The 14,796-nt window shown below is 38.7% G+C and overlaps 1 protein-coding gene across 1 annotated transcript in view; it reads right to left on the bottom strand.

Annotated features, from left to right (window-relative positions):
- The window catches only part of LOC112237209 (IQ motif and SEC7 domain-containing protein 1-like), a 129,695-nt gene that overhangs the window by 66,469 nt on the left and 48,430 nt on the right, over positions 1 to 14,796 (bottom strand). Inside the window, 2 exon segments of the mRNA XM_042323740.1 lie at positions 462 to 623; positions 8,153 to 9,519. Coding sequence (XP_042179674.1) covers positions 462 to 623; positions 8,153 to 9,519 — 1,529 coding nt within the window.

The following is a 14,796-nucleotide window of genomic DNA, read 5'->3' as shown; positions in this document are numbered from 1 at the left end:
GGTCATGCATATACAGTCTATGTAGCTGGTCATGCATATACAGTCTATGTAGCTGGTCTTGTTGAGTCAGTCTATGTAGCTGGTCTTGTTGATACTGTCTATGTAACTGGTCATGCATATACAGTCTATGTAGCTGGTCATGCATATACAGTCTATGTAGCTGGTCTTGTTGATACAGTCTATGTAGCTGGTCTTGTTGATTCAGTCTACATAGATGGTCTTGTTTATTCAGTATGTGTAGCTGGTCTTGCACATACAGTCTATGCTGATCCTGTTGAAACAATCAATGTAGCTGGTAATGCTGATTCAGTCTATGTAGCTGGTCTTGTATAAACAGTCTATGTAGCTGGTCCTTTATAAACAGTCTATGTAGCTGGTCTTGTTGATACAGTCTATGTAGCTGGTCTTGTATAAACAGTCTATGTAGCTGGTCTTGTTGATACAGAGACACACTGACTCACTCCAGGACGTCTCTATTGAATTGTTTCTGCCTGTTCCCCAAGAACTCTCCAATCATCTGCCTGCTCAGACCCTTCCTCTGGAGCAGGAAGTGAGCCACTCCCTCTGGAGTGTCTGGGACAAACCCTCGATCCGTCAGGTACTGACAACCCTTCTCTGGCTTCCTGGAGGGGGAGAGACAGAGAGAGAGAGACACAGAGAGAGAGAGAGAGAGAGAGAGAGAGAGAGAGAGAGAGAGAGAGAGAGAGAGAGAGAGAGAGAGAGAGAGAGACAGAGAGAGAGACAGAGAGAGAGACAGAGAGACAGAGAGAGACAGAGAGAGACAGAGAGACAAGACAGCATTATCATTATCCTGGATTTCTCTGTCTGAATATGTATGTGTAAGAGAAGAGGCATGATTTGGGGTGAGGGTGGGTTAAGGGTGGGGTGCTGGGAATGGGGTGAGGGAGTAGGGGGTGGTAATGGTGGGTTCAGCTCCTGCTGGTCTATAGGGGGTTCCCTGAGAGAAGATAGAAGGGAGGTTGCTGGGGAGCACTCCTCTTTTAAAGCAACTTAATGGTCCATAAAGCAAATCAAAGCAGATCAACAATCATCAAGATTAAACACAATCACACAGACACACTCAGTCCAATTACACACAGACACACACACTCAGTTCAATTACACACAGACAGACACACTCAGTTCAATTACACACAGACAGACACACTCAGTCCAATTACACACAGACACACACACACACACTCAGTTCAATTACACACAGACATACAGTCCAATTACACACACACAGACACTCAGTCCAATTACACACACACACAGTCCAATTACACACACACACACAGTCCAACACACACACTCAGTCCAATTACACACACTCAGTCCAATTACACACTCAGTCCAATTACACACACTCAGTCCAATTACACACACACAGACACACACACAGACACACACACACTCAGTCCAATTACACACACTCAGTCCAATCGCACACACAGACACACTCAGTCCAAATCACACATAGACACACACACTCAGTCCAATTACACAAAGACACACACACACCCAGTTCAATCACACACAGACACACTCAGTCCAAATCACACAGAGGCACACACACTCAGTTCAATCACACACAGACACACACACACTCAGTTCAATCACACACACTTACACAGAATAACACAGTCAGTCAGTCCGTCCAATCCTTCTGTAAGACGTGACTAAAAATATTGTCAATAGGTCTTAGGTCCTAGTAGTAGTAATCAATGTATCGCTGATGTATCCGGTGTGAAATGGCTAGCTGGTTAGCGATGTGTGCCGTTTCAATCAGTGACACCACTCGCTCTGAGACCTTGAAGTAGTTATTTCCCTTGTTCTGCAAGTGCCACGGCTTTTGTGGAGAGATAAGTAACAAAGCATTGTGGGATGCAGTTGCTAATGTTTTCAGAGGGTCCCTGGTTCTATCCGTCAACATTTTGGAAAACGGTAAAATCTCTGAAGGGTTGTACTTCCTCCTCTTTGCCCAACAAACAAATTCAGACTCTGGCCCCATTATGGACAAAATTGCAAAAACTCTGAAAATGGTAGGGAAGTTTTTGCCCTTCGGCAATTCACAGAAAAATAAGTCCTTGATGCCTTAGATACCAAGAACTCCACAGGGACTAACCAATTGGAGCCAGGTCTTCTCAAGTGTGCTGCCCCCCTCATTGATGGCTCAGTAACCCATATCTTAAATCTAATATTGTTATCAGGAAGTATGGAAAACCACTTAGGTGCTGCCACTCCATAATTATCTTCCATCTCCAGGAGTCCATATCTAGATAAGATTCGTAAATCCTTGGTAAATGTTCAACTTTGCTTTTTTTATCTGAGAAATGTGTGTTGAATGTCAACCAATCAGGGTTTAGGCCTGGGCATAGCACTATTACAGCAACCACAATGTAAACCAATCAGGGTTTAGGCCTGGGCATAGCACTATTACAGCAACCACAATGTAAACCAATCAGGGTTTAGGCCTGGGCATAGCACTATTACAGCAACCACAATGTAAACCAATCAGGGTTTTGGCCTGGGCATAGCACTATTACAGCAACCACAATGTAAACCAATCAGGGTTTAGGCCTGGGCATAGCACTATTACAGCGACCACAATGTAAACCAATCAGGGTTTAGGCCTGGGCATAGCAACCACTATTACAGCAACCGTTCTACCTGTTGTTATGGTGATACTATTTATCAACCTTTCTACCTGTTGTTGTTATGGTGATACTATTTATCAAATTGTCTACCTGTCTACCTATTCAAATCTACGTAGGGTGGAAAACACAGGCAAAATTACAATTCAGGGTGAACTATCCCTTTAAGAGCATAAGGTACCATCACCATAGTTACAGCATATAGATCTAAACTCCCGTCATGCTCTAGAATGCCCCTGTGCTCCTCCTAAACAGCTATGAGCTGCTATGAACATAGAAATAAAACAAATGGAAAGGAATATAACTGTTGTTATGGTGATACTATTTATCAACCTGTCTACCTGTTGTTATGGTGATACTATTGGTGATACTATTTATCAACCTTTCTACCTGTTGTTATGGTGATACTATTTATCAACCTTTCTACCTGTTTTCTTATGGTGATACTATTTGTCAACCTTTCTACCTGTTGTTATGGTGATACTATTTATCAACCTTTCTACCTGTTGTTATGGTGATACTATTTATCAACCTTTCTACCTGTTTTCTTATGGTGATACTATTTGTCAACCTTTCTACCTGTTGTTATGGTGATACTATGTATCAACCTTTCTACCTGTTGTTATGGTGATACTATGTATCAACCTTTCTACCTGTTGTTGTTATGGTGATACTATTTATCAACCTTTCTAAATCAAATCAAATCACTATTATCACCATAACTGTTGTTATGGTGATACTATTTATCAACCTGTCTACCTGTTGTTATGGTGATACTATTGGTGATACTATTTATCAACCTGTCTACCTGTTGTTATGGTGATACTATTTATCAACCTTTCTACCTGTTGTTGTTATGGTGATACTATGTATCAACCTTTCTACCCGTTGTTGTAATGGTGATACTATTTATCAACCTGTCTACCTGTTGTTATGGTGATACTATTTATCAACCTGTCTACCTGTTGTTATGGTGATACTATTTATCAACCTTTCTACCTGTAGTTGTTGTGGTGATACTAATTATCAACCTTTCTACCTGTTGTTATGGTGATATTATTTATCAACCTGTCTACCTGCTGTTATGGTGATACTATTTATCAACCTTTCTACCTGTTGTTATGGTGATACTATTTATTATGTTATGGTGATACTATTTATCAACCTTTCTACCTGTTGTTATGGTGATACTATTTATCAACCTTTCTACCTGTTGTTATGGTGATACTATTTATCAACCTTTCTACCTGTTGTTATGGTGATACTATGTATCAACCTTTCTACCTGTTGTTGTTATGGTGATACTATTTATCAACCTTTCTACCTGTTGTTATGGTGATACTATTTATCAACATGTCTACCTGTTGTTATGGTGATACTATTTATCAACCTTTCTAGCTGTTGTTATGGTGATACTATGCATCAACCTGTCTACCTTTTGTTATGGTGATACTATTTGTCAACCTTTCTACCTGTTGTTATGGTGATACTATGTATCAACCTTTCTATCTGTTGTTGTTATGGTGATACTATTTATCAACCTGTTTTCTTATGGTGATACAATTTATCAACCTTTCTACATGTTGTTATGGTGATACTATTTGTCAACCTTTCTACCTGTTGTTATGGTGATACTATTTATCAACCTTTCTACCTGTTGTTATGGTGATACTATTTATCAACCTTTCTACCTGTTGTTATGGTGATACTATGTTTCAACCTATCTACCTGTTGTTATGGTGATGATACTACCTGTTGTTATTTACTATTTATCAACCTATCTACCTGTTGTTGTTATGGTGATACTATTTATCAACCTGTCTACCTGTTGTTATGGTGATACTATTTATCAACCTTTCTACCTGTTGTTGTTATGGTGATACTATGTATCAACCTGTCTACCTGTTGTCATGGTGATACTATTTATCAACCTTTCTACCTGTTGTTATGGTGATACTATTTATCAACCTGTTGTTATGGTGATACTATGTATCAACCTGTCTACCTGTTGTTATGGTGATACTATCTATCAACCTGTCTACCTGTTGTTATGGTGAAACTATTTATCAACCTGTCTAACTGTTGTTATGGTGATACTATTTGTCAACCTTTCTACCTGTTGTTGTTATGGTGATACTATTTATCAACCTTTCTACCTGTTGTTATGGTGATACTATTTATCAACCTGTTGTTGTTATGGTGATACTATTTATCAACCTTTCTACCTGTTGTTATGGTGATACTATTCATCAACCTTTCTACCTGTTGTTATGGTGATACTATTTATCAACCTTTCTACCTGTTGTTATGGTGATACTATTTATCAACCTTTCTACCTGTTGTTATGGTGATACTATTTATCAACCTTTCTACCTGTTGTTATGGTGATACTATTTATCAACCTTTCTACCTGTTGTTATGGTGATACTATTTATCAACCTTTCTACCTGTTGTTATGGTGATACTATTTATCAACCTTTCTACCTGTTGTTATGGTGATACTATTTATCAACCTTTCTACCTGTTGTTATGGTGATACTATGTTTCAACCTATCTACCTGTTGTTGTTATGGTGATACTATTTATCTACCTGTTGTTGTTATGGTGATACTATTTATCAACCTTTCTACCTGTTGTTATGGTGATACTATGTTTCAACCTATCTACATGTTGTTGTTATGGTGATACTATTTATCTACCGGTTGTTGTTATGGTGATACTATTTATCAACTCTTCTACCTGTTGTTATCATAATACTATGCATCAACCTTTCTACCTGTTGTTGTTATGGTGATACTACTTATCAACCTTTCTACCTGTTGTTATGGTGATACTATTTATCAACCTTTCTACCTGTTGTTAAGGTGATACTATTTATCAGCCTTTCTACCTGTTGTTGCTATGGTGATACTATGTATCAACCTTTCTACCTGTTGTTATGGTGATACTATTTATCAACCTTTCTACCTGTTGTTATGGTGATACTATTTATCAGCCTTACTACCTGTTGTTATGGTGTTACTATTTATCAGCCTTTCTACCCTTTGTTATGGTGATACTATTTATCAGCCTTTCTACCCATTGTTATGGTGATACTATTTATCAACCTTCTACCTGTTGTTATTGATACTATTTATCAAATCAAGATTTGATACTATTTATCAACCTTTCTACCTGTTGTTATGGTGATACTATTTATCAACCTGTCTACCTGTTGTTATGGTGATACTATTTATCAACCTTTCTACCTGTTGTTGTTATGGTGATACTATTTATCAACATGTCTACCTGTTGTTATGGTGATACTATTTATCAACCTTTCTACCTGTTGTTATGGTGATACTATTTATCAACCTGTTGTTATGGTGATACTATTTATCAACCTTTCTACCTGTTGTTATGGTGATACTATTTATCAACCTTTCTACCTGTTGTTGTTATGGTGATACTATTTATCAACTCTTCTACCTGTTGTTATCATAATACTATGCATCAACCTTTCTACCTGTTGTTGTTATGGTGATACTACTTATCAACCTTTCTAAATCAAATCAAGATTTGATTTGATTTGATTTGATCAACCTTTCTACCTGTTTTCTTATGGTGATACTATTTATCAACCTTTCTACCTGTTGTTATGGTGATACTCTGTATCAACCTTTCTACCTGTTGTTGTGGTGATACCATTTATCAACCTTTCTATCTGTTGTTGTTATCGTGATACTATGTATCAACCTTTCTACCTGTTCTTATGGTGATACTATTTATCAACCTTTCTACCTGTTGTTATGGTGATACTCTGTATCAACCTTTCTACCTGTTGTTGTGGTGATACCATTTATCAACCTTTCTATCTGTTGTTGTTATCGTGATACTATGTATCAACCTTTCTACCCGTTGTTGTAATGGTGATACTATTTATCAACCTGTCTACCTGTTGTTATGGTGATACTATTTATCAACCTGTCTACCTGTTGTTGTGGTGATACTATTTATCAACCTTTCTACCTGTTGTTATGGTGATATTATTTATCAACCTGTCTACCTGCTGTTATGGTGATACTATTTATCAACCTTTCTACCTGTTGTTATGGTGATACTATTTATCAACCTGTCTACCTTTTCTTGATTATGGTGATACTATTTATCAATGTGCAGCTGCCTCTACTCTTAAGTCCCTGGATAACGTTTATCACAGTACCCTTAGTTTTATCACAGAGACAGATTTATTCCTTATCACTGCATTCTTTACCAAAATGTTGTCTGGACCTCTTTAAAGTCAAGTAGATCACATCACTACGCTCTTCTTGTTTACAAAGCCCTGCTTCATAAGCTTCCGACTTACCTAACGTCACTGAAAATATTGAACATTTTAATTTACCCGTTCACAAGGTTGGTTAACTTTGGCGACTCCTTCGGTGTCTACAGAGTTAGGTAAATCTGCCTTTCTTTTCCTTGCACCCTATGTTTGGAATAATCTCAAATATTGATATTTTGATTGGATGCTGATTACAATCACTGAACACAACCACTGATCTCTGATTAAAACCACTGATCTCTGATTACAACCACTGATCTCTGATTACAACCACCGATCTCTGATTACAACCACCGATCTCTGATTACAACCACCGATCTCTGATTACAACCACTGATTACAACCACTGATTACAACCACTGATTACAACCACTGATCTCTGATTACCACCACTGATCTCCGATTACCACCACTGATCTCCGATTACCACCACTGATCTCCGATTACAACCACTGATCTCCGATTACAACCACTGATCTCCGATTACAACCACTGATCTCCGATTACAACCACTGATCTCCGATTACAACCACTGTTTACCACCACTGATCACTGATTACAACCACTGATTACCACCACTGATCTCCGATTACAACCACCGATTACAACCACCGATTACAACCACTGATCTCTGATTAAAACCACAGATTACAACCACTGATTACAACCACTGATCTCTGATTAAAAACACAGATTACCACCACTGATCTCCGATTACCACCACTGATTACAACCACCGATTACAACCACAGATTACCACCACTGATCTCTGATTACCACCACTGATCTCTGATTACAAGCACTGATCTCTAATTACAAGCACTGATCTCTAATTACAAGCACTGATCTCTAATTACAAGCACTGATCTCTAATTACAAGCACTGATCTCTAATTACAAGCACTGATCTCTGATCACCACCACTGATCTCTGATTACCAACCACTGATCTCTGATTACAACCACTGATCTCTGATTACAACCACTGATCTCTGATTACAACCACTGATCTCTGATTACAACCACTGATCTCTGATTACAACCACTGATCTCTGATTACAACCACTGATCTCTGATTACAACCACTGATCTCTGATTAAAACCACTGATCAGACTGCTTCAAAAGGACTAGGTAATTTAACGCAGACTTCAGTGTGTGTGCCTCTGTCCTGAACCTACTTGTTAAACAGGTTTAGTCCGATACGATAGTGTCTCTTCCTGATGATATCATTACTGAAGGCCGGTGAGTCCCAGCTGCTGCGTGTCTCTTTGTGATAGGTCTGTTTTCTGAGGGTCTGTTCTCTACTGGAGGACTCAGAGCTGCAGTTAATAGTGTCATTACTGTTAGATGTAGAGTTGATACTGTCATTGTCCCCATCTGAGAAGTCCGACTCTGACTTGCTCTGCCGGTTAGCCATCCCGTTGATTGCCAGGTGGGCCTCTAGTGCGCGTGGCCGGTAGCGGGGAGCATCCTCATCCCAGGAGGTTCCCTTGGGGGGCAGGCCACGGGGGTGAGACAAGGAGGAGGGGTGAGGAGGGGGATGTTTGGGGCTGGCTGGCTGACTAATGGGCTGGCGATCGTAGGCTTTCTGTCTCTTCAGAATGGAGCGGTCGGAACGGTCACTGAGCTCCACAGAGCTGTCGCTGGGCGGCTCGATGGTCAGCAGCGGGAGGCGGTCGACCCTAAGCCTCTGCTCCTGCTGCTTCGGGGAGGGTGTGCTGCGGCAGGAGGTGTCTGACCCCTGACCTTTATCATCCTTATGGACCAGAGACCAGGAGAGAGAACGCAAACGCAGCTCCGACTCTTTGGAGGAGGGCCGGTCTACCGATGGTAGGGGGATGTAGGGGCGCTCTAGGGACTGAGACAGAGGGAGAGGAGAGTAGGTATGGTCCAGGGACTGAGACAGAGGGAGAGGAGGGGACAGCTCTTCCTCATCGATGTAGAGAGTCACATCGCTGTATGATGCTGTCATTTCATCCAGTTTGTGGTGTTCCGCACTGCTGTGTGAGGAGGGTTTGACCTGGTAGGAGAACAGCTCTCTGTCTCGGTCTTTGTCCAGGTCAGGGTGTCCTCTCCCCCCTTGCCTCGTCTCTCCTGGCCCCCTCTCCTCCCTGTGCAGACTCCTACTATTCAGAGCATCGTCTATCGACTCGGCCAGAGACTTGACCTGACGGGAGAACGCGTCCTCCAGCTCCGTTATAGCGTCAGTGAAGTCATCGTTCTGGGCCACCACAGGTGACTTCATAGTACCTGGGACCACACCCCCCAGGTCAGAGCTGCATTCTGATTGGACCAGGGCCCCCAGGTGTTTGGTTCCGTTGTCGGTGAGGAAGGACGACTGATGAACATTCTCAGGGTCTTCCAAGGAGAACTGCATCCTCATGCTGGACAGGACGATACGTCGGGACATGCGGTTCTCGGACATGGAACTGCGGAGACGTTTAAAGTTCTTGTTCATCTGATACTGGCGGAAGGCTGTCTGGATGGTGCGGGCCGCATGACGCGTTATGAAACGGCCTCCATACCTATGCTCCAGCACCTCCACCTGGAGGAGAGAGAGAGAGAGAGAAGACAATCAATCAACCAACCAATCCACAGCATGAGAAGTTTGGTTATCCCTTTACATGTTTATTTACATTACAAGCCATTTCAAATTACTATGTGACATACACTGAGTATACCAAAAATCCGGAACACCTTCCTATTATTGAGTTGCACCCCCCCTTTTGCCCTCAGAACAGTGTTGAAAGGGTTCCACAGGGATTCTGGCCCATGTTAACTCCAATGCTTCCCACAGTTGTGTCATGTTGGCTGGATGTCCTTTGAGTGGTGGACCATTCCTGATACACACGGAAACAGTTGAGCGTGAACAACCCAACAGCGTTACAGTTCTTGATACAAACTGGTGCGCCTGGCACCTACTACCATACCTCATTCAAAAGCAGTAAAATTGTTTGTCTTGCCCATTCTCCTCTGAATGGCACACATACACAATCCATGTGGAATTGTCTCAAGGCTTAAAAATCCTTCTTTAACCTTTCTCCTCCCCTTCATCTACACTGATTGAAGTTGATTTAACAGGTGACATCAACAAGGGATCATAGCCTTGACCTGGAGTCACCTGGTCAGTCTGTCATGAAAGGGCAGATGTTCTTAAAGTTTTGAATGCTCAGTATACATGCCCACAAATTTAGGGGAATAACATAACCAGAAACAAATGAACAAACACATATAGAATAGATCTATAGTTCTGTAACACGATAACACAGTAGCACAGTAACACAGTAGCATAGTAACTGTAACACAGTAACACGGTAACATGGTACCATAGCAGGCATACTAAAGTTATACTTGTATTTGTATTTATTATGGATCCCCATTAGTTCCTGCCAAGCCAGCAGCTACTCCTCCTGGGGTTTATTATGGGGCGGCAGGGTAGCCTAGTGGTTAGAGCGTTGGACTAGTAACCGGAAGGTTGCAAGTTCAAACCCCTGAGCTGACAAGGTACAAATCTGTCGTTCTGCCCCTGAACAGGCAGTTAACCCACTGTTCCTAGGCTGTAATTGAAAATAAGAATTTGTTCTTAACTGACTTGCTTAGTTAAATAAAAATATAAGATACCTTTGTGCTGATGCTAATGTCAATCATTAGAACTGTGTATATATATATATATATATATATTTGTACTGGTGGCTGTCAGCCCTATGACATGATGTACTAGTTAATTGTAGACACTATAACTGTATCTTTGTAATGCAGGTAAATGTTCATGTTTCTTGTTGTTTTTAACGCTCCGCTGCTGCAAAACCAATTACCCTCTGGAACAAATCCAGGTTGAAGTTGAAATTCAAGTTGAAACTTGAACTTAAAAGTTATGCTCGTTTAAGTTTTGGACATAGAGTGCTTGTCGAATTGTGAATGAGAGACGGATGTAGTGTGTACATCATGTGCAAAAACTAAAGCAGAGCTCGTGCTTTCTTGTGACTTTTTTCAAATCATCATTGGAGTCCCATCATGCAGCCTTGTAGAACAACTAAAGTTACATTAATAACTCTACATTAAGCATATAGTAATATCTATTTCTTTGTTAACCGCTCAACACAGAATAGCTGTATGTGAGCACTCCATCAAATCGTTTGCCGAAAATATCCTTTATATTTTATTCACCTATGTTCAATTGTATTCTTCATACTATAAAATAATGTCACGGAATTCTAATCAAATCTAGTGTGCTCGATGAACTAGTGTAGCCTACAGCCATATGGCATAGCCAGATCAGGACCTAACATGAGGACAACACAGAGGATGCTATTCTGTTCTTCTGAAATAGACTACATTTTCTTCATATCATGTTTCTTTAGACCTTTCTAAAATAAATAATGGATTTATTGTGATGGTGTAGACTATATTACATGGATTTATTGTGACGGTGTAGACAGACTATATTACATGGATTTATTGTGATGGTGTAGGTAGACTATATTACATGGATTTATTGTGATGGTGTAGACAGACTATATTACATGGATTTATTGTGATGGTGTAGACAGACTATATTACATGGATTTATTGTGATGGTGTAGACTATATTACATGGATTTATTGTGACGGTGTAGACAGACTATATTACATGGATTTATTGTGATGGTGTAGGTAGACTATATTACATGGATTTATTGTGATGGTGTAGGTAGACTATATTACATGGATTTATTGTGATGGTGTAGACAGACTATATTACATGGATTTATTGTGATGGTGTAGACTATATTACATGGATTTATTGTGACGGTGTAGACAGACTATATTACATGGATTTATTGTGACGGTGTAGGTAGACTATATTACATGGATTTATTGTGACAGTGTAGACAGACTATATTACATGGATTTATTGTGATGGTGTAGGTAGACTATATTACATGGATTTATTGTGATGGTGTAGACAGACTATATTACATGGATTTATTGTGATGGTGTAGGTAGACTATATTACATGGATTTATTGTGATGGTGTAGGTAGACTATATTACATGGATTTATTGTGATGGTGTAGACAGACTATATTACATGGATTTATTGTGATGGTGTAGGTAGACTATATTACATGGATTTATTGTGATGGTGTAGACTATATTACATGGATTTATTGTGACGGTGTAGACAGACTATATTACATGGATTTATTGTGATGGTGTAGGTAGACTATATTACATGGATTTATTGTGATGGTGTAGACAGACTATATTACATGGATTTATTGTGATGGTGTAGGTAGACTATATTACATGGATTTATTGTGATGGTGTAGACAGACTATATTACATGGATTTATTGTGATGGTGTATGTAGACTATATTACATGGATTTATTGTGATGGTGTAGGTAGACTATATTACATGGATTTATTGTGACAGTGTAGACTATATTACATGGATTTATTGTGACAGTGTACACTATATTACATGGATTTATTGTGACAGTGTAGACTATATTACATGGATTTATTGTGATGGTGTAGACTATATTACATGGATTTATTGTGATGGTGTAGGTAGACTATATTACATGGATTTATTGTGATGGTGTAGACTATATTACATGGATTTATTGTGATGGTGTAGACAGACTATATTACATGGATTTATTGTGATGGTGTAGACAGACTATATTACATGGATTTATTGTGATGGTGTAGACTATATTACATGGATTTATTGTGACGGTGTAGACAGACTATATTACATGGATTTATTGTGATGGTGTGGACAGACTATATTACATGGATTTATTGTGATGGTGTAGGTAGACTATATTACATGGATTTATTGTGATGGTGTAGGTAGACTATATTACATGGATTTATTGTGATGGTGTAGACAGACTATATTACATGGATTTATTGTGATGGTGTATGTAGACTATATTACATGGATTTATTGTGATGGTGTAGGTAGACTATATTACATGGATTTATTGTGACGGTGTAGGTAGACTATATTACATGGATTTATTGTGACGGTGTAGACAGACTATATTACATGGATTTATTGTGACGGTGTAGGTAGACTATATTACATGGATTTATTGTGATGGTGTAGACTATATTACATGGATTTATTGTGACGGTGTCGACAGACTATATTACATGGATTTATTGTGATGGTGTAGGTAGACTATATTACATGGATTTATTGTGATGGTGTAGACAGACTATATTACATGGATTTATTGTGATGGTTCAGGCTATATTACATGGATTTATTGTGATGGTGGAGACAGACTATATTACATGGATTTATTGTGACGGTGTAGGTAGACTATATTACATGGATTTATTGTGATGGTGTAGGTAGACTATATTACAAGGATTTATTGTGACGGTGTAGGTAGACTATATTACATGGATTTATTGTGATGGTGTAGGTAGACTATATTACATGGATTTATTGTGATGTTGTAGACAGACTATATTACATGGATTTATTGTGATGGTGTAGACAGACTATATTACATGGATTTATTGTGATGGTGTAGACTATATTACATGGATTTATTGTGATGGTGTAGGTAGACTATATTACATGGATTTATTGTGATGGTGTAGACTATATTACATGGATTTATTGTGACAGTGTAGACTATATTACATGGATTTATTGTGATGGTGTAGGTAGACTATATTACATGGATTTATTGTGACGGTGTAGGTAGACTATATTACATGGATTTATTGTGATGGTGTAGGTAGACTATATTACATGGATTTATTGTGACGGTGTAGGTAGACTATATTACATGGATTTATTGTGATGGTGTAGACTATATTACATGGATTTATTGTGATGGTGTAGACTATATTACATGGATTTATTGTGATGGTGTAGGTAGACTATATTACATGGATTTATTGTGATGGTGTAGGTAGACTATATTACATGGATTTATTGTGATGTGTAGGTAGACTATATTACATGGATTTATTGTGATGGTGTAGGTAGACTATATTAAATGGATTTATTGTGATGGTGTAGGTAGACTATATTACATGGATTTATTGTGACGGTGTAGGTAGACTATATTACATGGATTTATTGTGATGGTGTAGACTATATTACATGGATTTATTGTGATGGTGTCAGTAGACTATATTACATGGATTTATTGTGATGGTGTAGGTAGACTATATTACATGGATTTATTGTGATGGTGTAGGTAGACTATATTACATGGATTTATTGTGATGGTGTAGGTAGACTGTATTACATGGATTTATTGTGATGGTGTAGGTAGACTATATTACATGGATTTATTGTGATGGTGTAGACTATATTACATGGATTTATTGTGATGGTGTAGGTAGACTATATTACATGGATTTATTGTGATGGTGTAGACTATATTACATGGATTTATTGTGATGGTGTAGACTATATTACATGGATTTATTGTGATGGTGTAGACTATATTACATGGATTTATTGTGATGGTGTAGACTATATTACATGGATGTATTGTGATGGTGTAGGTAGATTATATTTCATGGATTTATTGTGATGGTGTAGGTAGACTATATTATATGGATTTATTGTGATGGTGTAGGTAGACTATATTACATGGATTTATTGTGATGGTGTAGGTAGACTATATTACATGGATTTATTGTGATGGAGTAGGTAGACTATATTACATGGATTTATTGTGATGGTGCAGGTAGACTATATTACATGGATTCATTGTGATGGTGTAGGTAGACTATATTACATGGATTTATTGTGATGGTGTTGGTGTTGGTAGACTATATTACATGGATTTATTGTGA

The sequence above is a fragment of the Oncorhynchus tshawytscha genome, linkage group LG07, assembly GCF_018296145.1.
Source record: "Oncorhynchus tshawytscha isolate Ot180627B linkage group LG07, Otsh_v2.0, whole genome shotgun sequence".
Taxonomy (NCBI): Eukaryota; Metazoa; Chordata; class Actinopteri; order Salmoniformes; family Salmonidae; genus Oncorhynchus; species Oncorhynchus tshawytscha.
This window is presented reverse-complemented; position numbering and strand designations above follow the sequence as displayed.